The following is a 27,931-nucleotide window of genomic DNA, read 5'->3' as shown; positions in this document are numbered from 1 at the left end:
GATTTTAGGAGGTCAGTTTACATCCCCATTCCAAAGAAAGACAGTGCCAAAGATTGTTCCAACTACCGCACGATCGCGCTTATTTGGCATGCTAGCAAGGTGATGTTGAAAATCCTCCAAGGTAAGCTGCAGCAGTATGTGGATCGGGAGCTCCCAGACGTGCAAGCTGGGTTTCGAAAGGGCAGAGCAACTAGAGACCAAATTGCCAAACTTCGCTGGATCATGGAAAAAGCAAGGGAGTTCCAGAAACCCATCTACTTCTCCTTTATTGATTATGCGAAAGCGTTTGACTGCGTAGATCACGGCAGATTGTGGCAAGCTCTCCAAGAGATGGGAGTTCCAGTTCACCTCATCTGTCTCCTCAGGAACCTCTATGAAGGACAAGAGGCCACAGTCAGAACTGGGCATGGTCTTACTGATTGGCTTCCGATTGAGAATGGAGTGAGGCAAGGCTGCATACTGTCGCCCTGCCTATTTAACCTATATGCAGAGTGCATCGTGAGTAAGGCCGGTCTGGATGAGTCTTCAGCGGGAGTGAAGATTGCTGGAAAACGTATCTACAACCTTAGATATGAGGATGATACCAGTTTAATGGCAGAAAGTGAAGCGGAACTCAAGAGACTTCTTATGCGCGTGCAAGAAGAGAGTGAGAAGTTTGGGCTTAAGCTGAACATTAAAAAGACAAAGATCATGGCGTTTTGCCCTATCAAGTCCTGGAGCATCAATGGACAAGAAGTGGAAGCTGTGACAGATTTTCTCTTCTTGGGCTCCAAGATTACCTCGGAAGGAGACTGCAGCCATGAAATTAGGAGACGCCTGCTTCTGGGAAAGAGAGCAATGGTTAGCCTTGACCGCCTAGTAAAGAGAAGATACATTAGTCTGCCAACCAAAATCCGTATAACTCGTGCTATGGTCTTTCCAATTGTGATGTATGGATGCGAGAGTTGGACTGTGAAAAAGGCTGACCGCCGAAGAATTGACGCGTTTGAATTGTGGTGCTGGCGAAGAATCTTGAGAATTCCTTGGACAGCCGGAAGATCAAATCAGTCGATATTGTCGACCATAAACCCTAACTGCTCATTGGAGGGTCAAATTCTAAAGTTAAAGCTCAGCTACTTTGGTCGTCTGATGAGAAGAGAGGAGTCGCTGGAGAAAGATTTGATGTTGGGAAAGGTTGAGGGTCGTCGGAGAAGGGGTAGGCAGCGAACGCGATGGTTAGATGGCGTCCTCTAGGCACTGTAGATGAAGTTATGTGATGTTAGGAAGATAGTGAGAGACCGGAAGGCGTGGCGTGACATGGTCTATAGGGTCCCGAAGAGTCGGATACGACTGAACGACTGAACTGAACTGATCACCTAATATGCAATATTATGAGTGAACTAAACTTTGTGCTGATAGGTGTTGTCTAAAGCCCTAAAGTGTATAGGGGATGTGTCTTTGACCTTCTCCGTCGCCATCGACATGGTTCAGGACCATAGGCTCGTAAAGCTTCCCTGCGCATGAAGTAAGGAATATAGGTAGCATGTTAACAATTCCTGCTGGCTTTTTTGGGCCAGGAAATTATAACCACCACAGCATGTTTCCGCTTTTCTTGTATATCCCCTGTCACACGGTTGTTAATTTTCCCAGAGGAACGGCATTGCTTCTTGATTAAGTGTTGCATACAATTTTGTTGGTTATCCGCTCCTTTCGAGGCGTGGTATTTCGGGTGAGTTTTGTGTATGCCAGTAGTTCCATTTTAGCAAAAGACCAGTCTAGTGCTGAATCTCGGCTCTCTCGATATTTTGTGTACAAGGGTGTGGTGCGGAGGATAATGAACTGTCATTGGCGAATTTCTTTTTTGTCGCACTGAAGATTTCTAGCTCCGTGACATCACGGGCATGTAATAGTCTAGTGAAGTTGTTGCTAGATTTTGATTTGCACCCCATGGTGCCAATGAGAAATTTGAGAATTTTTCAAGTAATATGCGTACTCAGAGTTCCTTGTAGACGATCGTAAAACTGGCATCAATTTTGTCTTCCTAGGTGATTGGCATATTCTTCGGCCTATTCGGTGATTTGGGCGATCCGAATGTTAAATTTTAGTGTCCGGTTTCTTCCTGCATTCTCCCTCTTCGAAGGAGTTTTCGCCGGGCGTCCAAATGATTGGGGAGATGAGTATAGACCACTGGTGTTCCTGCCGTTGGGGACATTAGTTCAGTGTGGCGTTCGTCCTTTTTCATTAAATAGTTTGTGCACGCTTTGAGGTTGGCCATCGGTGGGGAGCGGTGTCTCTCCGGAAGGCGTCCCATTTCGTAAGGCGAGCCTTGCTGATGCGAAGCTGTGTCTCTTTATGGGTAATTTAATTTTGTATTATTTAGTGGTCACTGCCAAGAGTCTCTTCAAGCCTTGTTTATGTCACTTGTGAGATTCCCCTGATGAACATCGTTAGGATTTGTCCGTGGAAAAACTGTTGGCAATTCTGGTGGACGTGTGTGGTTCGTTTTACAGGGCTAATTGGTGATTTTGCATGGTGTCGTGTATCCGGGAATCCTTTTTGTCTCTTATTTGTCCCCCCAGGTAGGGAGGTGGGCGTTTAAGTCTCCAACTATAATAAGCCTGTGATCTTTGTATCAGTCCATTTCCTTGCCTTCTAGGAGACCTCTGTGGGGACTGTACACATTAAAGGCGAACAGGCTTTGCTGAGTCTTCTTGTGCGGGTTTACTCCCACAAAAGTACACAAGTGTTCTCGACGGAGATGCTTACGTAGTGGTTGAGAGCCTTGCTAATATAATGAATCTGCAGTTTGTACTATCAAAAGCGAAATTTTTATAGCATCGCATACCGGGTCAGTAGGTATGGGTTTATTTATGGCTACGATGTACGTATGGTCTTGCGCAGTAAGCTAGGAAGCGTTTGTTTTTTCGATGGGACAGATCTGCACTTCAACTGCAATATTTTCAAAATTAGTGGCATTGTTCTTTCGTTAGTGTTGCTGGAAGCCACAATGTGTACATTTAATTGCGAAAAATTTCTAAAGCAGATTGATGAGCTTTTATTTCTAAATTGTGCATGTTTTAGCTGTGGTTATTAACCAACCTTCAAGACTCACAAACAGATCTTGATTTAAGAACCATCCTCAGTACCTTTTAGGCCTCCATTTCTAATTTCATCAGGTTGCTTTAAAGAGATCCTGCTTGAAGGATTCATAAAAAACTAATTAAATATTGAAGCCCCGAGGAAATATCTGTCATCAATCTTTCCTGAATTATATTACAGTGCTCTCCTTCGCGAAATATATAATTGCCAGGTCGCTTTTAGCCTAGCTGCTTTTACATTGAAATGAAAGCACATTCGCCCTACTGAAGTACTGAATAGATTAGGTTTCCATCTTGAAAGCGACATAAAGCCTAAACTATATATGTGCATCACCAACAAGACGGAATGCATTCCGATGAGAGGGGTAAGATTTGTTTTCTATAAACTTTTTAGCACTGGTAAAATGGCCGGTATAAATATTATTGTATAATTTATGAGCAATCAGACATATAAAACGATGTTCTGGCGAATATATATCTTTAAAGGTTTCATAGTTATGCAATTCTAGTCAACTTGTTTTAACCAATACACTGAAAGAATGCAAGTTTAGCTACATTTAAGAGTAGAATTGCAATGTATATACGGGGTGATCCTCTTTTAGCTAATACCGGGCCACTGCTTTAAAAGCACCATTGCGTCCGACCCGCCCATTCCATAAAGCTAGGTGGCAGGCCATGCGAAGCATCACCTCCGGGTCCCACTGTGCATATATAGCTTTGCTTCGATAAGCGCCTGCATCCGACGCAATGCTGCTTTGAAAGCAGTGACTGTGTTATAGCTAGAAGTAGATCTTCCTGTACATCATAAGAGTGTTAATTTCGTTAATGACATATTTTTCCTCGAAGCTTTATAGAGAGGCATGAAAGGGAAAGGGTTTATTAAATATTGCTTACCAGGGAGCGATCACAATTCTATTTATAGAGTAAACAAATCTAGTTGCACACTTGAAAACAGCAAAAAACACTATCTTATATGTAAGCAATCATCACCACAGAACGTGTTCTGCAGCACCATGATGTGTCATATTAAAATACGTTTTCCTTTTCATAGTATTTTCCAGGTTATAACTCATGCTAGAACAGAGCAAAAGTAATGACGCATGAAAGCTAACCCTGAATGGCAGCCAAAAATCGTTTTAGAACATGGCTATGCCTTCAAATTTCGAGTTTTTAGCTGTCGCGTTGTATCTGAAACCTTTTAGAAGACACAACCGCATGCAAATGTACTGTACGTAGCTTCCGATGGATGTTTTTAAATATCCAGTTGTGGAAATATTTATTTGTGCCATAGTTATTTTTCAGAATGCTTTTACGCTTCCAGTATGTTTTCATAAATCAGTCCTTAAACCTCAGGCCACGACACCCCCAAAATATACGTAATGTATCGTGACAAAATTTGGTGACTTTAATGACACGAGGAATGAAAAAAATTAGCCATTATATATTCATCATAAAAAAATTGATGATAACGCACTTTGTGAACAGAAGAATACCAATGATAGGCATATTAACAGACTACATGCAGTTCCCTAAGCGATCCCCAAAGATCGTTGTACAACATCCAGTATTAATATCAGTATGCGTGTCAAAAACAATTGCCCGTTGGTGTGATACAAGCAAGCCTTGACAGTGCCCTGTTGATTGGACGCTGTATTGCTGTATAAGGCAAAATGCTTGCATTAAAACAATTTCTGTTTTTACTTTTTGATCTAAGCATTTATTCCTAATTGAATTCTTGTAAGTCTCTCTGCTTTTAAGTGGTGTACGCTTAATGGAATAATAAAAGTTTACTACGAAATTATGTAATCAATATTTTTCTTCCACCACTACCCTCCTGGTTAACCAATTCTAAGCATATTGCAGTCATCTGAGTCATTAGAATTGGTTATGTGCGGTTGTTCACAAAACGCCGGGGGTGGAAATCATACATAATAGTAACAGTAACTTGTAGGAAGAACTTACGCTGACCGGAGCCGACAGAATTACTGGCCAATTTAAATATGGTGAAAAGGAAATATTCAGCAAATAACCGTTCGTAAGAGAAAGTGTGGAACACAGGTAGCGAGTGCAAATCAAAATTAGAACTATCCAGAAGTTACAAGCATCTACAAAACTACGAAAGGCTACATTAAAATACCACCGTGAAAAATGGACAACCTCATTGTGGATGCCGGTTTACCACATTTAATTTCTATTTAGACGATGTGAGGCCCCGGATACACATGGTTGAAATGTCTCAAAATATAGGGAGCCTGATCGCGAAGTGGGCTGACAAATTATTATATAGGTATAGAATGGGGGGACGAAGCAAAGCCTTTTGAAGTGTTATGCTGTCATTTTACACATTCTTGCTGTCCAAAACTAGCATCTCTCAGTAATTAATCACTATCCTCATAAGTTCGGCAGATTACGCGTACAGGAGTTGCAGTCAAGTGAAGATATTAACGCACTGTTCCCGAAATGCAGTGCGCAGGTATAATCGCTTCAGAATTAGATATTCAAAGATATAGCATTTCCTGTGCCTTCATGCGGACATGATCTTGGGTAGGGATGCGTACAGTGTGTCCACGTGTATTTGTGCTCACGGATTCAGTCAACGAAGTGGCATGTAAACTGATAGCCGACAAAAGGGGATCTCCCACAAACCCTAGAGGACGCTGGTGGTCACTTCGCTTGATGCTGTTGGAGAGCGCTGAGGAGCGGAAGACTCAGCGAGACTGATTAGGAGTAGGCATATTCCAAAACGTAGAGTTGAAATTTCGAATTTATCTGTATCATATTTTCTGCTCATATTGTAATGTTTTAACTTTTATGAGCGAAATAAATTTTACATCACCTAATAACGAATTGCAACTTGGTCCATGTCAGTGAAACTTCAATTAGTGTTACGCTATCACACTAGATTTACACAGATTTATTTCATGATATTTCATCAAAATGCTTTTATGTCCTAAGTGTCGGGATGTGAAATTTAAGTGTTTAGCTTGACATTCTCAAGCAATTGAATAAAAAGTGACCTGATTGTGAGTTTTGTAATATGCTTTAAGGATACTTTCTAGAAACCGTTTTATTGCCTTATTTTTTTTTAAACTTTGCTGTTCTTTTTTTCGACTTCAAGTCGAGTTCGGTTCACGTGCTTTTGAATGCGAGCTCCTTCAGTGTCTAATGACTATCAAGAGTATTTGTACATTCCCGGATGGTGTAACACCATCATTCGCGATAAATAAATAGATTGATCAGTAAAAAAATTGACTATGAGTTATAGAGTGAAACAAAGTGTCTGTGTGAAAAATTGCCATAATATGAAGTGTTCACTTAATGAATTGACACCAGAAACGTCAATTTAATGTGAAAATAACCATGGACGTCGATTCAGTGTGCAGACGTCAGAACATCTACGGATGTCTAAATTATGCAAACAACGTGCAAAAACGCTGTGATGTCATGCCTCGTCTTTGTGCTACAGCATCGAAAATGTTAGTCATGAGTAAAGGAGGGGAAAAGCAGTAAAAGGAAAAAAGGCTGAATCAAGGAAACAACGCAAAGAAGGAAAAAGCAGAAAAGTAAAAAGAAAAAAGAGCAAGAAGGGAAAAAGGATCCCAAAGAAAAAAAGAGAATCAAAAGCGGCAAATCATTGCACACTGTCGTAGGAAAGGGGTTTGCCTTACCGCCCTTAGGAAATGTCTAAGTGCTTTAAATGATTTTTTTTTAATTCAAGGCAGGTGGGATAACAAGTTCTCGCGTTAAAGATATGAAGGGCTAGCTTTAACGGCACCTGTCTGCGGCTTGCCCAACGGATCCTTTTCGTGCATATTGTTATGGGGCGACAAGCGGATGTACCCAGTGAACAGAAACCGATGGTTGATGAATGAGAAATGATTTAATGAATCACGGCGGGTCTAGCGCGAGCGCTCTTGCCCGCTTCTTCCTCGTCCGTAACATTACCAGGACCCACCTAGCGGTCGTCCCGATCGCGGACGAGGAAGTTTGCTGATGTCGATGCGATCCGTGACATGATGATGGGTGTGACTAGAAGGCTGAAGAAGAAAAAGAAGAAGAAAGAAGACAACAGATTGCCGATACAATCGCTTCGGAAGAATCCTGGCCCAGGACGCTTTCTGGCCACAGGACGCCAAGACCCGGGGGTGGAGGCCCAGGTACGCACCGCATGGCATGGGCAGGGGTGATGTCTTCGAATGTAGCGGCGTCTTGGGCCATGGGGTCTTGGTCACTAGGGTCTTTTGTTTGCACATCGGGCCAGTGGGCTCATATAATGTTCGGCTCTCTCGTCGTGTCTTGAGGTCGTGGCGCGACCGTCTTGTGCCTCTCCCTCCTTCTTCGCGTCCTATAGTCGGGGCAGGGGAACGAAGCGGTGAAAAGGCAAGGTCACATCGGGTCCGGCAGGCTGGGGACCAGCCAAAGAATGCCTCCCAGACCATCTGCAAGCGGCGCGAGAAGACGCAGGGCGCCAAAGCTCTGGACCAGGATGAGGAGAGTTGAATCATCCCGCACCTCAACCAAATCTTACGGGGAGGCAACCGATGCACGCAGAGAACAGAGAGAAGATGGTCGATGAATGAGGGATGAATTAATGAATCACGGTGGGGCCTAGCGCGAGCGCTCTTTCCTACACCATTGCCCTCTTCTTCCTCGTTCGTAATAATATTTCCTTTACTTCTCACTTCAAGGAGTATAACCACCTAATTTTGGTGCCATTTTTCTTCTTGTTCATGATGCATAATACATTTCTTTATATCGATCACCACGTAATTTCGCTTACGAGCGCTCAATACTTTATAACTAAACTTTCTTACCTTGGGAGTTTCGGTTTTAGCAGCTGATAGATGTCTGGGACGTCACAGCGAAGTCTAGGTTCAGCGCAGCGAGAGAAAAACATATATAATCGTTGAATTTTCATTATTTGTTATTGCAGTTCTTGAGTCAGGCTGCCTTTAGTGTTGTAACTGATTGAAAAAGACAGAGGAATGATTGTATTGCTGTTTCCGTAATCCCTCAGCTGATCTAGACTTGACACTGACCACACTGTCATCTCTTGGCGCCTGAAATTGAAAGTGATACAGATGAGGAAAGAAATTCGTCTATAAGTTTTTCACCGGTCGTGCTCGAATATCACGTACTTACCCATTTACAGTAATGCCTTATCATTACAATGGATAAAATACGAACTCAAGAATTCGTTGTCTATACTCCCTTAAATCCCAATTCAATAAATTGTGCCTCTTTATCTCACACAGACAAATCAGCATGCAGCCGTAAGATACCACATTATGTGTCCGAGCACATAACATATTTATATAGCTGTAAACTAACCAAACCGGGATGGCGTCCTTACGTGGCCGGAATTTCGTCTCTTGCTCAATGGCTCCGGAATATTCCTATTTTTCTGAAATAAGATGACTGAGCTGGCAGCGCCTGACCCCCAGCCATTCCATGTAACTCGCCTTCATGGCTCACAACACCCACGACGACTAATCCAAACGCGCCGACAGTGAAAGCTCCGGATTTCACGGGTAATAGAGCCTTTAACACTGCAGCGCTAATAATCAAGTTTTTATGAACGTAGAAGAATATTGTTTGTTTATTTTGACTTCTTTTGTTTTGTCTTTGTAGCGTTCGCTCTTACTTGATTTTTAGTAAAATATTATTCAGATCTACATTACGTAACCCTGAACTGCCTTACATTTTTCCGTGTTAGAAAAATACTTGACCTACTGCTTACCTGCCTACATCATTTTTTTTTCCTGCCTTACGGTGGAGATGAAACAAAACATGCTTGCGGAAACAGAAATATCACAGCGTCGGAAAGGCGAAAATACAACGTCATTTTGTTGCCGCGCTTTATCTGCCAAAGCTTGCACTGAAGGTCGGTTCAATGCTAGTCTTAAAACAGCTGCAGCGGGGTAGCTTCCGGCCAACTGCAAAAGCCTCACTGCAAATTTGCAGCTTTCAGACCGTTCAAATAGGAACGTAACTGGCAGCCTTGCTTCCACAAATCACCGAATTTTTATTTCAAACCCTTTTGCTTAAAATTACTGAAAACACCACGTGCTTTCCAGATTCTGCTATATTGTGTGGTCTATATTTCCCATTTTTTGTTTGTTGTAACTGGAATGGAGCGCTTGAAAGTGAACCCTAATGTAGAAGACTGCGGACAGCTGACACCTACAGAGCGTAGCATCGAGAACTCCGTTCGCAATTGCATGTGAGTTTGCTTCATGAGAGGAATATTTAAAAAATACTACAGAAACATTTTTCCCACGCTTCACACCTTTGATCCTTTTAACGAGGCCGATCTTGCACACTGTTCGAAAAAATGGGTCGAAAGAACGGATTTCAATGAAGTTCTCTATCTCAGACAAACCATCCCTAACATACTGCCGGCCCGCCAAGCTCACCTTTCCTTGGAATCCCGTATTTTACAAGCAACCATCACTTAATTCGCGGTGCAAAATTGACGACATAATAAATGGTAAGGGTCCACTAGCACATGAAGCTCAATGCCAGTGAAACGATATGGAGTAAACGGGATGATATAAATCTACGGCTGACAGTGTGACAATAACGACAAACTCTGACCACCGTTTACATTCAAAAATGCTCTTTGGAAGCCTAGTCCAGTGTGCAGAAGCATGTGGAAAGAATAAATAGTTCGACAGTGCATTTGAAGAACTTTCAGCTCATGATCACATCGTTTAGAGAGGAAGTGGGGAGGAAAAATGTACAATTTCTAATATAATCCTGTGAGACCGAATTCGGATATAATAGATTCGAATTTTCCAACGAAGGTTGCCGTTAAATAATGTAATACTGCAACTGAAGTTATAACTGCGAGAAACAAATCTTGAAGCTCGGTTTTGGATGCTTTAAAGTTTTCTGTAAGATTAGAGCTATGAGGATTCCATACCGCGCAAGCGTATTAGGGTACCAGACAAACATTTGTTATCTAATGCAGTTCTTTACCCTTCTGCGGGCCTTTATAAAAATTTCGTCGAACGAGGTTAAGCATACGAGATGACTTTAAGGTTCAGTATTCATTATATCTGAGCGATATTAAATCTTCTGAATAATAGGCCCCGAGATATTTGTAATTTTGGACCTTTTCAAGAAGTAGAGCGTCGAAATTATAAACTGATCTCCGAGGAAAGCGTTTACGGGTTAATAACACAAGTTGCCACATAGCGCTGTTCTAAGACATGCCCCACTTAGTGCACCAAGCTTGAATTTTGTTGAGATCATTGTGCAACCTGCTAACATCAGAATCAGTTTGTACATTCCTGTATATATGGTACAATCATGAGCATATAACCTCACTTTTCATTCTAGAGTTTGTACAATATTATATTTAATGACTAAAAGTAGCAAAGCACACAGAACAGACCCTTCGGGCACGCCAGAGGTTACGATGACATGTGTTGATTTAGTGCCGTTTATTAAAACATGCTGCATCCGTTCAGACATGTATTTCTAATCTATTCCACTATACTAGAGTCTACACCGAGACAAGATAATTTATGTAATAGAGATGCATAAGGAACGGTATCAAAAGCTTTCCGGAAATCCAAAACATGAAGTGTACCTGAAATTCAAGGTCGAAGAGTGAGAGAGATCGTCGGGGAACTCTACCAGTTCAGTTGTACATGACAAGCCAGGCCTGAATCTTTGTTGAGTATTTGAAAAGAAATTATTGCTCTGAAGGAGTTCTATCACAGCACTTTGTATAGTGTGTTTCATTGTTCTGAAACATATGCAAGTTAGAGAAATAGGCCTGTAGGTTTCTAGTACACTTTTGGGACCGTTTTCATGGACAGGAACGACGCGGGCTACTCTGCAATCTTCAGGTAATGAAATGGTAATAATTGATCTAATAAAGAGAGCTACTGAAAATGCGCAATTTCTTGTGAGCAGGAATTTAATACCTGCGATGGAATGCCACCAGGACCGCCAGCGGATTTGTTGTTCAGATTGGAAAGTATCTTGACAACACAGGTATATGTGACAGTAAACATAGGCATATTCTCGTAGACTATTTCTTGCATTTCAGGTAGCTCACCAGAGCAAATCTCAGAAAAGTCTACTTTAAAATAGGAATTAAGACAACAAGCCTTTTCATAATCATCAAACACTGTTTTCTCGCCATTTGATAAATTAGAAACAGTGGTGGCCTCTTTACTACTGGTTTTATCAAATTTTCAAAATTATTTAGTATTAACCTTCAGCTTGGCGTGAAGCGATGAAATACAAGTTTGTTTATTTACTTTTATTTCTTTTTTATTACTGTAGCCCACGTAACGTATTTCCTAGAAAACTGACTGAACGCAAGTCTTTAAATACGAAGCATATAGGCGGCGTTTTTTGGTAGTCAGTGAACGAATTATCTTATGCACCCAATGTTTATCATTCTGGCCCTTGTCAAAAGTTTGGAAGGTAGGAAGTTTTCATTTAAAGAAGCCTCTACCTCACCTCTAAAAGAATCCAAGTTTCATTCATTTCCACTGACTGGCTGCCCTCATAAAAATAGGAAAAAATGAGGAAGCTTTCGTGATGAAGACGTGTAACCTCCACGGTCATAAAAAAAGACCTTACTAGGGTACTTATGAGCTGATCTGAAGCGGCACTACGCGTGGCAACAACGCAGTTGTGATCACTGATGCCCGGTATAACAGCTGCATTTTGGGTCAACGACTCAGAGATAGCGAAAACTAAATCCAAAGTGCTGGCAGAAGAATGATCTCGTCGCGAGCATTCAGACACTAATCGGGTTAGGTCATTAGTTGTAATGAACTTTGAAAAGGCTAGAGATGCAGGCAGTGGAATCTGTGAACACAAATTTTTGCAATTTCGCAGTCATCACCAGGCATGTTAAAATCTTTCCTATGTATATAATCACTATTTACGGTAGTTAAACAGCCTGATAGCTCGTTACCTGATTCCGGATTATCGGAACTAGGAGGCCGGTAAAATGAACCAACAGCGAGGTAACTGACATTGATCATTCTAACCCTGCACCATACAGATTCAGAGTAATTTAAAGAAGTAGGCAGTTCACTACTTTAAAGGCATTCATTGATAAGAAGAAAAATGCCGTATCCATTTGTGTTTCGGTCACGCCGGTGAACTTCCTAACCACACGGAAATACTTCTGTACTGGCAACGGATTCATTAAGGCAGGATTCAGTTGCAATCGCTATGTGCGGTTGGGCAGCGCAAAGCAAATCAGTGGACTCGTCGACATTGTTTTTCAAGCTTCATCAATGAACTAACACAGCATTGAATGTTCTTTTTCGCGATTGTCCTTTAGCTATCTTTTTATTTAGGTTACCATGATTTTTCCCGCTATCATAGCCACAAATTTTGTTACCTATGTGATGTTTATCAAAACGTAGCTTATGAGCACATTCGATATCATCTATTTCATAGTTTCTTCGAGCTGGGTCTCAAAAAACGCGACGGCTTTTTCTCAGTCTTTCCAACTTCCATTTTCACGAACAGATAGGCCAGAAACTCTCAGGTTAGTTCTGCGCGTCTGGTTGTTTTCTTCAGTAAGGGACGGTTTTTTTTCGATAATTTTTCGCAAATTTCCTGAGGACTCTTCCTTCGTTAAAAGTAGATCACTTTGGAGAATAGCGACAGTGTTTTGTAGTTCTTGTAGCGAAAAAGCCAGAGCAGATTGTTCTCTCTTGACGTCTTCCAGCTCGGAGAAAAAAAACGAGTCTGCCCTTGCTCAAGCCTGCGGACAATCGCATAAATGTCTTCAATACTAGCAGTTTCCTGAGTCCTACCAGCATCTGAATCAGGGCCAGGGTTTGATTCGACATCCCTGGAGAGAAGCAGAAGCAATCCAGAGAAAGCATGGTAGGCAAAAGCACGTAAACCGATACATTTTCTCACGTACTCCAATAGGCTGTCGGAGAACAACACCACAATCACATATCGATCAGAACACCGCTAACAAGACGTAGGTTACTAACCTGTACAGAAAGACGAGTTAAGCTCATGTGGACAGCGATGTCGCGCCCCGGCAGCGGTCCATCGAAGCAGCGCTTAAAAAGTGCTCCCGCCCTCCTTGTATCAGTTGAAATAGGCGATTGCTAGGCAAGACGAATGAATGTACCAAAGTGGGTGACTGTTAAATCATATCCGGGAAAGGCGATGATTGTGTGGCGTCACACGCGTCCGTTTGCCACGTAGAAACCGAAGGCGGAGGCAGGTTTTCAGCCACATTGAAGAAACCGTCGCCGGGCCACGAGATCGCTATGGCTAAAAAAACACCTGAGCAAAAAGACAAGGTGCGACATCGACAGCAATGTCGCACCCCCTGTCATAGTGCAAGCCATGATTAGCTGTGAGCTGGTGCCCTATTCTAGATAATTCGCCATTTGGTTCAAATTTTGACAATTGCGTGAGGTGCGCAGTAGAACGATGCCAGGTTATGTAAGCACAACAATCGGATTACGCATTCTGAAAAAAAAGGGAGAAAAGGTGGTAAAAAAGCGCTGTCGTTCGCTTTAATATTTGCACCAAATAATAAAAACGACGATCCTCCATGAACCGAACCGCTGCGGTGCACAGCAGCTGCATACGGAGAAGCTGAGCAAATTTAGAGACGCGACGAGCGTTACACCTGAAGAGCAAGAACAGTAACATAGTATTCGCAATGATTTGGCTCAAAATGGGGGCATTGCACCTAATAAGCGCCGCCAACCCCTCACATTCACTTATCAGCGGCTTTTACAAGCAGGAACTAAAATGTTTAAGGACCTCGATATAAGTAGAAGGTTTCAACAGATTTGCAAAGTAGCTCCAGGACTGGCGGAGAGGCGCCTGCGTAGCCGGCAAGGTCCATGTCCGAGGAGAACTCTCGATGACTGAAAGTTTCAATTACGGTTAGCTACTAGCTGTGCTGCCCACCGCTTTCGAACAGCCACATTATGATCTGCTACCGTGTACTTTCTAACATCTTGTGTCGGGTTAAGTTGTACAGGGCGCGGAAAGAAGCGCAGAGAGAGAGAGTGTGTGTGTGTCTCTTCCACACACACACACACACACACACACACACACACACACACACACACACACACACACACACACACACACACACACACACACACACACACACACACACACACACACACACACACACACACACACACACACACACACACACACACACACACACACACACACACACACACACACACACACACACACACACACACACACACACACACACACACACACACACACACACACACACACACACACACACACACACACACACACACACACACACACACACACACACACACACACACACACACACACACACACACACACACACACACACACACACACACACACACACACACACACACACACACACACACACACACACACACACACACACACACACACACACACACACACACACACACACACACACACACACACACACACACACACACACACACACACACACACACACACACACACACACACACACACACACACACACACACACACACACACACACACACACACACACACACACACACACACACACACACACACACACACACACACACACACACACACACACACACACACACACACACACACACACACACACACACACACACACACACACACACACACACACACACACACACACACACACACACACACACACACACACACACACACACACACACACACACACACACACACACACACACACACACACACACACACACACACACACACACACACACACACACACACACACACACACACACACACACACACACACACACACACACACACACACACACACACACACACACACACACACACACACACACACACACACACACACACACACACACACACACACACACACACACACACACACACACACACACACACACACACACACACACACACACACACACACACACACACACACACACACACACACACACACACACACACACACACACACACACACACACACACACACACACACACACCGCAAAGTAAAAGTCCCACGCTGGGCCTTAGACTTGAACTTTCATGTCCTGTCGCGCCAATAGGTTCCTGCGAACAGCCAATGATATCTGAGAGAGAGAGACAAATAGAAGAATGCAAAGCAAAGAGGTTAACTAGGCGATGCCCAGTAGGCTACCCTACACATGCTGAGGGAGATAAACGAGAGTGCGGAAAGAAAACAAAAGCTGATTGAGAAAATCGTGCCATGAAGCTAGAGCAGCGCTGCGCGTGCATATTCCTCACTGTTGAAAGAGTAAAATGCAAAGCAATGATTAAAGGGAGATTATTTTCTGGCAGTATTAAAAAAGCAGTCAACACAAAATGTCAGTAACCATATGATAATATTAGAGAGTATTGTGTTCTGGAGTACTTTTTTCTAATAACAATTCAGTAAATGGAGAGCATGCATGCACACCTGAACAAAACGTTACATGAAACACATCGCATGTGCAAGGCAAGAACACTTGGGACAAGTACATGGCACATACATTCCTTTATTAAAATAGAAGCTGTCAGCACTTTTACTTGCATCCCCCCCTCCACCCGTCGTGGCAACGCTCTTCAATTCAATAGTATTGAAGTGAGTGCACAGTGTTACACAAACTAAAAGGCAGGGTTTAGGGCCGGCGTTCAAGAACGTCCTTGGCGATCGCTCGTTGCATGTCGCTCTGAAGTTGCTTGCACAGCCACCGCACGATATGCCTCCTCAGGTTGTCATACTCACGAACCGTCCAGACAGATAATCAGCAAGCATCGTGGTGCTCTTTGCCTCGTCTCGCGCAGATGAACCGCTTCAGTTGGCAGACCGCCATTTTTGCGCTTTCAAAAACCGCGCGGTCGATCATTTCTCTATGAGGGCAAAGCGTTTGCAACAGGAGGGCCGCCATATCCGTCGTGCAGCTGAAAAATTTGCGTCTTTATTATTAATCCTCTAAATGATTGGGCAGGTGAAAAGTATCTTATGACGTCGTTTCAGTGCTTTGAGCAATTACAAGAATTTTCAGCTTTCTTCACTACACCCCAAACTGTTTACCAAACTGTAGTGATCTAATTGCCGCTTATACTTCAAGTCGAATTTGCCATGCTTTTATGCGCTTCTCTCTACGTGGTACCAAACGTGGCGCCCAACTTCCGCCATCAATGATGGCACACCCTTTGCGTCAGGAAAAGTCATTTTGACGTCACCGTATAATGCGTATGCATGACGTATTTCCCACTACACATTGTCAGCCAATCAGAATTCAGGAAACGCCTCTTTACTGCAAGCAGTATATTTTAGCCCAATCGTAATACAAGCACGCGTGTTTTCCTTTATACCATATTTATCTTCCTTTAAGGAAAGCCTTTAACGGCTCATACTCGCGGCCATGACACTGTGCGTTCGGCCACGAGAAATGCCACACTTCTTCGCGAGATTCCGCGGGATAACGCTAGATTGTGGCGTCATGATGATGTCATATGTCCGTCCACCGTGTGGAAGATAGATGAAAATAAATAAATAAATTCTGTCTCTACGGGGAATCGAACATCCATCCCTTGGACCCCCAGGCGAGCGTTTTACCAACTGGGTCACGCTTTTTTTTTGTCTGCTTACGTCAATGCATCACAACAGAACACAAGAAAAACTGCATTGGCGAACAGCTCACAAAGCGTTGCATGAGGTAAAACTATGAGCCAGACCTTGGCTGGCATCAACAGGCTAAAACTACTTCATGTGCACAATCGGCTAAATTATCGATACCTATTCAGATGCCGTGTACATATTCTTATGGGTTTTGGACGAACCTCGCTATGGACTCGCGGAACTAGTGGTGTCGGCCCGTCACGCCGCCATGCAAGCCTTACATATGCAGTGCAATCCCATCAGCATCACCACCCGAGACCCTGAAACACCCACCGTAATTCTCCTTGTGTACTGTGAGGATGATACTAACGATGACAATGACGCTGAAATTAGTGTTAAATTGGCTCGATCAAACACTCCCTAACGATAGAATTAATTAGAGATACGCCGGCGCATTCGACAGCAAGTCTCTTATGTTTCGCTTTTCAGTTCTATTTCCTTACGCTCGGCTTGTAGACTAAGCAGCCCGCAATCACGTGACGTGGAACAGCTCTCTGCAAGGCGTAATGCTCTGAAGAGTGAAAACGGCGACGTCTTCTGTGGGGTCGCGGTCAACCCGGACGCTCTTAGCAGAGAAAAGGAAAACGGCATCACAAATTATTCGATGGACACTTACGCTGGAATTTAAATATAAGACCTTACAACGTCGCGTCCCTCCATTTGGGGATTCTGATTGGAATATATGAACGCCATTACTCGCTATTTAATTCATTCCCCAATTTGTTCTGTTATTTTCTCCCAGATAATAGAATGCAGCAGCCAACCGCAGTGTTATGTGAAAGACTAACACCTGAATGTATTCAAACCGTGAGCTTCACGCCGGGGTGGCGCAGTGGTTACGGCGCTCGACTACTATTCCCAAGGACGCGGGATCGAATCCCGGCCTCGGCGGCCACTTTTCGATGGAGGCGAAAAGCAAGGCGCCCGTGTGCTGTGCGATGTCAGTGCACGTTAAAGAACCCCAGGTGGTCGAAATTTCCGGAGTCCTCCACTACGGCGTCTCTCATAGCCTGAGTTGCTTTGGGACGTTAAACCCCACAAACCAACCAACCAACCAACCCGGTTATAGATATAAAAATGTCGAAGGCGCATAAACGTGCCTGCGTTTCTTACGCGGGATCAAATAATTCTGATGTCAGCCTCCTATGTCTAAGGAGCTACCCGCATTGGTAATGTTTGCCGACTAGGCCCTGCCATACGCTTGAACTCGATTAGAGAGCCCCTTGACCAGTCATTGCCTGGTGATGGGACCTGCAATTAGCTCGCTCATTATTGTTTTGCTCGCAACGCCGGATTTTCCCCGGAATCGCGCCTTTGATTACGTGGGCCCTAGATAGTGTCGCCGAACTGGTGCCCTTCCACTAAGATTTCTGTAAGATAAGCATTTAAATTGGCTAGTGTGGTGTTTAGATAAAAGAAGACACATTGGAAAACAGCACGGCCATTCAGGCGCAATCAACAATCTGAGGTTTTGTTCTCTCTTTTTTTATTGTCATCATTATTTTTCGCGCTCTTGTTTGCTTTTGCTACTGAAATGAAGTAAAATGTCAGTAGGTAGATTGCGCTTAGCCATACGTGTATCAGTCTTCAACCCGCTCGTCGTCAGAGTAAGCAATGGAGGTCCTATATCTCATAAAACATTGAAGTTTATAGATCATTTTCATGCCAATACGAATAGTCCTACAAAGTTTTGAAACCTACCGGTCTTCGGTATTCTTCGCTAGACAGGCATCTTGAGGAGTGGCTAAAGAACGGCCGTCACTATGGCCTCCAGCCAGACCCAATCAGAAGTCACCAATCTACGGCAGGACGCCGCAGTCGTCCGGGAAAAACCACCTCGAGACGTGGACGTCCGCTGGAGTGTGGCTGTGGCAGCCGGCTTCATCGCATTCTTCGGAGTGGCGTCTCTCTCCAACCTGGGATTCTTCTACATATACTTCCTGGAGGAGTTCCACACGACAAGGGAGAACGCGTCTTGGCCTGGAAGCGTTCTGCAGATCATGGGCCACGTGTCCGGTAGGTGCTGGCAGCAAAGAACGTTTTATATCAACTGGCATATCGGGTTCTTTCTGTGTGATTAAGACTCTCATGACATTCTTGGCATCGAGCGAGCTGAAACTGCATTTCTTTGAGACTTCGCTGTCTAAAATGACAGTGACACAGGTAACAAAGATAAGCACTAGCAATTTAATGCGATTTACGGACTGACGTTCTTACGCGGATCAATTAGGGCTCCCGTCCCGTCGAAAACATGGCGTCAGTATTGTAGTCGGCGCTGTGAACCAAACTTCGCCTCCATGCCGCTCAGCTGGCAGTTGTAGGTGACATTATCGGACACTGTTTCGTCATTAAGCCCCTTGATTACATGAGCTCACATGGTATGGCCGACTTGGCGGTTGGGCAGGTGTCAGCAGGAGATAGGAATTGAAGCTAAGACCCTTGGATTCCAAGTATGGCATGCTTTATTTCCAAGGGCATGCAGACACGTTTGTATGGCTCAGTTGACGTTAGGAGTTACATCTATGTTGGGTAGTCTTTTCCATATTGTGGTAGCTTACTACTGTACTCCAATGAGTGCGTTGTGGGATACTAGAGTAATAATTGGGGGATTAGTGATAAAGTGTGCAGCAATTGTCGCATACGGGATCTAGTATCGCAAGCGAAGCTAACATTTCGACAAGGGGACTGTTCTTCTGGACCCAGAAGAAGGTGGCTAGGCTAGCGAACTGAGGCTCCCCCTCAACCCTTGTTCAGTGCTTTTTCATACTGTGTCGCCATCTTCTTTCTCTCATTTTGCACCAAAGTAGGGCTGCCTACATTTATACGTATAAGAAATTAAACAGATATCAGTTAATGGGAAAACAATACTGCATGCGCATAGTAGAATGTCCGGAACATTGCGATCGACCGATATATAAAAATATAGAAATAACAACAGATAGACTTCGGTGTTCGTTTCCGAAAAAGTCAAAAGTACAGTTTTAGTACAATGTCAAGCAAACAGCAAGCAAGCGGTCATCAAAGGGACTCTTTTTCTCTTTGGGTCAGGAGTTGGAATAGGGCGGTGGGAGAATATTACCCTTTAAATGCCCTATTGGCGTATAAAAATACCTGCTTTGGAGCTCAAAAAACAACGGGAACGGCTACTAATGTCCACATGATCAGGCTTTATGCTCTTCCGAGGCAACTTCAAACAAAATTATCATAAAATGCATACAATACCTAGCCTGACGAGAAGATTTCATAGCTGTTGCAGAAGCTCTTATTCTAATGAATTTCACATGCTTGACTGTGATAAGCTTTATTTGCGCCCACGTGTTCTACCACGGGAAAAGCTTAAAAAGTATTTTGAAAACGGTGCCATCATCCAAGCAATAGACGTTACAGATATGTCGACAGAGATTTGATTTAGTAAGAGAGTAGGGGCTTTTAGGGGCTGCGAGTATATAAAAAATAAAAGCCTTTAAGATTTTTAAATTTTTGCCATACAAAAGTATCTTCTGAGACGTTCATTCAGGTTCCACTACAAGGAATTCGAGACTTATTGTGGCTGGCCTTGGCTGCACGAAATATTGCTCAATATTTAGGAAAATAATTGGCACGCGAGAAGATGCGTATTATGCAGTATTATGCAAGAGTGTAGTGTCTCATGCTGTATCTGTCTTCTTTGCAGTGTTTTGAGAACAAGCACAATTTTCTTTCAATTCCGCTTTACACGTTACATTTTGTAACGACGTAATTTTCACGAAGCGTCAGTCCTTATTGAAGCAAGTTTGCGAAACTTCCGACAAGAATTAAACAGCCATTTTTTTTTAAGGATTCATTTTTTTTGCAGGGTTTCGGCAGTGGTAAATCCCAATATGAAGAAAGCAATGCAGAGGAGGATTGTATGCAGCATTTGACATGATCTGAAAGCACATTTCAAAGCCAAGCTTGCATTCAAGCATCATGAAAAATTTCACCAAAAGCTTTGTGGATTTTAAAACACCAAAGCCCATCAGAGAAAGAGCGAAGGAAACATTTATTGTTGGGATTGCAATTTTATTTTGTTTTTTCCGTCAATAACATCTACGTCTATAATCTAGAATATTAGTGTTGCTTATTTAATACGGCATTTGTTTTATTGTTTTTTAACCGACTTGCTGCAGGTAATTTCCGAAGCTGTGGGAGAGCGTAGACCGCAAGTTTACAGTGTTCCTTACACTGAAAAAAAAAATATATTTTGAAATTCGTTTATTGTATGTGTTTAGCTTCTACACGTATACAGCATTACTGCTTTAAACAATGCATATTGTAACGTAGATACACGGTAGCCTAGAGCAAGCACGGAACTCCGCAGCGGTCTTCGACTTCCCGGCTCTTTAGCTACGCCCAGCACCTCCACCAATAATGTAACGTAGATACACGAATGTATTTACAGATATTTACAAAGGGGTAGCTGACCAGACGAACAACTTCAGGCCAGCGGCTCCCAGCACGAATCACACACCCTGCGTCGTTCTCCACAATCCACGCGCGAGCACAGCACTTTGTCGTCGTCGTCCCTTGACAATATTGTGCTCAGAAATAATTTTTCTGTTTGTTTCAAGTTCGAGCAGTGTACAAATATTCGAACAGATTTCTGCCCATGTCCAAGTATAATTGCATACTGTTCAAGGAATGGCAGCATGTCAATGCATGTCAAGTTTTCATTTCAAGGAAGACTCCTTATTGTGGTCACTTCTAATCTCAGTTAAAGAGAAAGTACAAGGGTTTTATACTGTGTAAAAAAACTCGCTGGGTTTGGCAAAATGGTTTCAACCGTATTCATGTCTTGATCATAAAACAAATTTGAGCAGCGTTTATAAATATTAAGTTCAGAAAACATGAAGAACTGCAATAAATAATTTTTTATAGCTAGTTCTTCAGATATTAGTTGCACTCATGCAGGGCTAAAGGTTTCTACTATTACTATTACTTTCATCATGAGTAAAGTACAAACCTGGCGACTTGCCTAATTTTTGAGAAAGTATGGCCTGTTAAATGTAACAGCAATAATAATAGTAAATAATAATAATAATACCCAATTTAACCGCCTCCAAATTGTTTGTAATGATAGCCACGACGACGAATCATATCGGAACTCATCCCCGCGCTTACTCCAACTGCTCTTTCCAGGTATCTTCGTAGCCCTTCTTCAGCCCTTCATTTCCACTTTCTCCATTGGTATGGCTGGAAGCGTGATCCTATGGGTTGGACTGCTCTCTGCTGCGTTCGCTCCAAATATTACGTGGATGACGATCACATTCGGATTCTTGCAAGGTGAGAATACGTGAAACCTACTATCCTATTAGATTTCTGGCATATTATTCTATGCAATGTGTCCGATATATTTTTGCCACATTTTGCTCAGGAAATTTCTGTTTCAAAGCCATGCTGCGAATTCCAACCAAAGCATTTCTGAAACCTCTAACTTTCAATAGATGACGTCAACGACCGCGGACAGCACAGAGGGCGCAAATGAGTTAGATAAAAATACCACACGGAGGATAAGAGGGCAGAAACCCCGACTGCATAGGCTTTACGTAAGAGTTGAGAAAAACATTTCGCCAACACTTTTGCCTTTCTAGAGCATTTGATCTACTGCGTACATTTAAACCATTCCAGTTTGTCATCATTCCAACCCCTAGCATTCGATGTGTATTGCGGAGGGCACACACGTACTCGTACGCCTCAAGTTATTTCACCTCGTGCTGTGCAAGAAACATCGTCGTATTTATCGTCGTTTCGAGTCAAGAGAACACTGTGCTATCGCAAAACCTCGTTTAAGGTTCCAAACCACTATCACGCTGTGCATTCAGCATCGTAGTCTTGATGAGTTCTGTCGGAGCCGCTCAGTTAAACAAGCCATAAGCGTATGACGTTTGTCTACATGCCAACCATTGGGTGAAGGCAGCACTGCTAAAACAGTTTGCGCCAACATACAAAACACACGTCCTGTCATCAGCGATAAAGATTCTTAAGTACCACTCGATATTCATGTCGGGTGTTGTCGAACTGATCAATCATTTTCTCTCGCGATTCGTCAGAGAGGCGCAGGCGAATTAAAACAGATAACACTGCAGTGACCGTCTTGAGCGAACACCCTTCTTTTCAAAGATCGCCAGCGCTAGAGACATTTTCTCCGTGCTTCTGTTTTAACGCGGTTGGTTAGCGGGAGCGTGTGAACTTGAAGCTCGTGAGAACATGGAAACGGGAGCCACAGAAGCAGGCTGAGGTGTTGGAAACATCTTTTCCCTCCTAAATGGCCTAGCACTCCTGCACTCCAGCCTTGCACCTGTCGTTATCTTGGCTGGATCTTTCCTCGGGCGGAGCATTTTGCAGCAACCGCTGCAGAAAAATTGTTGTACATACTTCCGCTTACGCTGCACTATCTCCTCCTTTTTTCATGGATGGCTCCAGTGTCAGCAGCCTAGCGGCGGTGCATTCCTTCCTGTTATTATTTCACAGTACCGTTTTCCTCACATTTCCGCTAACTCCGGGCGGTTCACATGAAAATCTCTGTTTGCTATCTGCATACTTCACTTTTTCCTTCCACGCTAAGCGCCCTTTTTTAAAATGGCTCCGAGGATAAGCAACCCCCGGCTACGCGTTGATATACTCTCATGAAACCGTCTGCTTACCTAATTGTGCTCTCGCCATACCTTCCTCCTTCTATAGAAACCACTCAATTGTTACGCATTATTACATTGCCACTACAACATCTCCCTTCCGCGCGCTCATTCCCTGCACTCTCCTCCACTCCCTCCGGTTCTCATGCTGTTCATCCCCGATACCACCCTGTGACTTGTTTCCTTGGTGAGCGCCCCTGGTTGCCCACTATTATCAAAACAAAGCAAATCCGTGGAATTGTCGCTTAACAGGCTATCACTGTGACTTGTGGGCGTTTCGCATTAAACATCTTCGCATACGTGTTATTGCTCAGCCCAGGTATGTTGTCTTACCTTCGAAGTTCTGTGATTTATTAGGGTGAACTGTATCATTTCAGGCGAACAAATTCTGGTTAGTTGCTCGTTGTGGGCTAGCATACGAAATAATGTGCTATAATTTAACAACATTTCGTGCGATAATATGCGTTCATGAACGCTCAAGTGGTGCGGTAGAATGTAATTACGAGGTCGCTCAGTATGACAAAGAACATGATTTCAGCTCTTAAAAAAAAAAGGTTACTCCGCGTTATTTCGAGCTTTAGCATGAATGTCCCCTCTCACCCGTTCCACCTATTTCTGTCTGAACCACCCAAGCTCACGTGTCCGTGGTGTCTTTGGATGAACGCCTAGCATGATTTTAAAAATTGCGGAGAAGGAAAATTGAACGTTAGGAAGGCGACGCCAGATATGTGGTCTGCGGAAAGAAAAGCTTTGAAACGGATTAAGTGCAGAAGGTTGTAAGGAGCTGGCTTATCAAGACCAGTTCGAATTCCTTTCACAAACAGAAATAAAAGACGTTAAACAATTGTTAGATCGACAAGACAGCGAATACAAGTGCACATGCAGTTCCTTAGCATTGCTTCAAGGCATACGAAATCTTTTATTTTTGTGTCCAGCACACACTTCCTGCTTGTTAACAAGATTTGTTATCCTAGTACAGCAGGAGATGAATTCGCCATTTGCGCAAAATATTGTTCTCTATAACATTTGGAGACTCCCTGTTCGATGAAGTAGTGCCAGCCAACGGCAGTCACGCGCAAAGTAAGAACGAATTGATGCAACGCTACGAGGGCTACCACCTACAGGAATACAGATGTCATTATGGAAATATATACCTTACACCAATAGAAGAGCCCTGTTTATGTTGATGTACCGAAGATAAATTGTCAAAAATCTTGTCGACCTAATATTTCAGGCGAGTCGTTCATATATTGTGGTTCGCAGTAGACTGCGCAATTGAATGCTTTTCTTCGTCAAAACATTTACAATTGTAATTAAAGACTATACTGAATAATGGCCAATAGCACCAAGAAAAAAAAAAAAGGTGAGAACCTCTGCCTCCGGGGCTAGAGGCGATTTTATTCTACACTCTGTCACAGAATAGGCGGCATCCATTATTGTGCCCATGTTGCATTTATACACACGTGGAATTGTTCTGTAAACCCCATATGTTCACGGGACCTGTATATGTGACCATCGGTCGGGCGTGCAAGAACACGTACGTGCACGTTGCCTCGGAACAGTATAGCTTTCCCTGTGTTAGCTCCAACTCTCTCCAGGCTCGAGCAGAAGAGTACGTGGTGCCTGTGTCGTACGGCCCTCACTCAAAGTCACCCCTACTACATGCGCTCTACGTGCGCCTTCCTTTGTGAGTGAACTATTTTGTGCGCTCTAAGCTCTACGTGCGCCTTCCTTTGTGAGTGAACTATTTTGTGCGCTCTAAGTGTGTGTTTTGTTTCGGACTCCGACCCTGCACGCAAGGCATCATCGACAAGGGTTTAAAAAGAAGCCGCGGAGGCCCCAAAGTCAGTCCGCCCAGTTCGCTCCCGAAGAAGGAAACCCGAGCGGCCGCGTGCTCCCGCACCGCATCCTCAGACCGCGAGCTGCACCGGAAGGATCGTCGCCTTCGAGTGCCGCCCGTCTGCGGCATCCCACCGATGGACTGCCGCCGCGTTCCGCTGTCAATTGTATCTTCGAAGCTGCTCTGCACTTTCTTTCCCTTGCTGTTACTTAATTGTTACCTCCATCCCGGAAAAGCATGACCCTGTATACGTAATTCGAAGTATTTAATTGGATTGTTTCTTCACTCATGTCGTTGCCTTTTATAATGTTATTTGCTGCCCTCTAAATGTTTTGTGTATTTGTGATGACCTCCGGTGATTACCAAGCACGTGACACACTCCCTAGTCTCCTAGTCTCCCCGTGAGGACTAGACTCCTCGTTACGCCTAGTCTCCTAGACGTTACACTCCTAGTCTCCCTGTAGGTAACTAGACTCCCTAGTTACCTAGTCTCCCCGTGAGCAATCGTCTTCTTGTGTTTAGTATTTTTGTCTGCAGCTTTAATTGATTCCAGAACATAAATGCGCAAAATAATCAGGTTGCCTCCAAGAAACAAATCAACGTATAGGTTAAAAACAGTTTTAAAATATAGGGTGTTGGAAGCAAATTTATTTTAAAAAATAATGAATTAGCTAGCAAATTGACCCTCAATTATTAAATATCTTTAGTTTCCCCAGTCTAGCTGACGCTGACGGCCTATTTGCATCCAGGCAGAATACGGTGTCTTATTAGTTCCTGTCAATGTTCAAATTTTGATACTGCCATGTATATTCGCAATGTAAGGTTTACAGCACAAAGAAAGTGAAAAAAAAAAAAAGCAGGGAGCTGCGCGGGAAGTCTAGTTGCGATCGCATTGTTGCCTAGTGGCTTGTTAGAATACATAATGTGCTTCATACGAGCCGTCTGTACTTTGCACTGCCCATTAGCTCTTCAAAAAAAAAAAAAAAAACAGACAAGAGATTGGCGATAAATATTCACTCTTGCGCAGCGCGACGTGCTAAACAATAGCGCACCTGGCGATAAAATAACGCAGGTTCTACAAACCATAAATTGTAGAAAACGCAGCACCTCACTAGTGAGGTTGCTTTTACACCGAGATTCTTACGCCTCTGTTTCACTCTACTTACGTTTACGACAGTAAATATGTCCGCTCTCTTCAATGAAATGGTTTTCTGCTACACTTTCTTCCTTTCATAAACAGTGGGACAGTATATCTGCGGCTACGAACTTCCTATTTGTCCGATTCATAAGGTTGTTCTAACGACGTATTCGGATAAGAAACCGGTAATAAATATAGCCAGTTAGCATTTTTTATACTTCTATCTTAAGCCGACACTAAATATATGTTCTTGGAAAGATTTTGCCGTTCACAGCACGAAGTGGAGAGTGTTTACATTTGGCCCTAAGAATTCTGGTAGCAGTGCTGGCGTGGCTATTAAACGCAGTTTGGTGAGCACCTGGTAGCTCGCAACCTTTCATGCACCAAGTCATTATTACATATATTGTATTTCCGAGAGCACTGCATTGTTGTTGTAGTCGTATGTGTTTCTGCAGTCCCAGTACACACTGTCAACAATATGAGCTATGCTTACTGTGCGAAGACTGACAATCATGGAAGGAAAATTGAAATTGAATAGCTTCATATACTCTACTTGTTAAAGGAAGAGATGAAGGTCCACGAAATTAATTTACTCTTGAAGATAACATTTCTACAACGTTCTTACTGAAAACTAAGTTGGTTGCGCTGCCTACGTGTGTGGCCCCGAACGTTGAGCACTACTACTAAGGCAAGCGTGTAGTTCAGAGCATGGGTGAAAGAAATGACCTAGTATTTATTTTGTTATTTTTGTAGGGGTCCCCTTTATCGTCTCAGCAAGGCGCAGAGGATATCTTTCGTTTGAACACTGCATAATAAATTGCAAAAGTAATATTGGGGTCGCACATCTGCTCTTCATTGACTGTTTTACAGGCGGCTCGGCGCTGCGCGTCTGTAATTGGGACGAATGGGGAAGAAATACAGAGCTTAATACAAGTTTCAAGGTATTTACAAGAAGAACTTCTCGGCTACTAAGGAACCTCATTTAGATGGTGTACAATTACGCAATGTTCCTGCGTGGCTCTCGATGGTCTTTCAAGCCATGTCCGCTAACCATAGTATTGGTAATAAGAAAGTAACTACTCCTTAGCATTTACCATTGGATGAATACAAATCACTAATTAGGCAATTATCTGAAATCTGCTCCGCCCTAGGTGATTACCCTGAACATTCGGCCAAAATAATTAGCATTGGCAAATGGAATTAAGTGTATCCTGCTTGCAAAAAACTGTCGCATCCTATTAAATCATAAAGTGCATAGGAAGCTGACGTTCGGAATCGAACATCAATACAAATACTAAATTTTGAAGTCATATTACATATTTGGGACATTTTCACACCGCTAGATATTGCTTATTAGCGGTTAGATATTACCTTCGATGGTACTTGCACGAAAGCAATCGCTTCCACGAGATGAAACACGCAATGAATGAGAAACGTAAAACTAAATTTTAAGTAAAGATGGTTATTTCGCCCTTTTAATCTGCCTTTCTAATTTACGACATGTGCCGCATCTGCATGTGTTCTAGATTAGCACCA

The 27,931-nt window shown here is 43.2% G+C and overlaps 1 protein-coding gene across 1 annotated transcript in view; it reads left to right on the top strand.

The window, feature by feature from the left end:
- The window catches only part of LOC146195983 (uncharacterized), a 65,023-nt gene that overhangs the window by 16,280 nt on the left and 20,812 nt on the right, over nucleotides 1–27,931 (top strand). Inside the window, exons 2-3 of the mRNA XM_084597986.1 lie at nucleotides 18,492–18,783; nucleotides 21,925–22,068. Coding sequence (XP_084454112.1) covers nucleotides 18,531–18,783; nucleotides 21,925–22,068 — 397 coding nt within the window. The 5' untranslated portion in view covers nucleotides 18,492–18,530. The remainder of the gene's footprint in view (nucleotides 1–18,491; nucleotides 18,784–21,924; nucleotides 22,069–27,931) is intronic.

The sequence above is a fragment of the Amblyomma maculatum genome, chromosome 3 (assembly GCF_055883805.1).
Source record: "Amblyomma maculatum isolate TAMU_Amacu chromosome 3, ASM5588380v1, whole genome shotgun sequence".
NCBI lineage: Eukaryota > Metazoa > Arthropoda > Arachnida > Ixodida > Ixodidae > Amblyomma > Amblyomma maculatum.
This window is presented reverse-complemented; position numbering and strand designations above follow the sequence as displayed.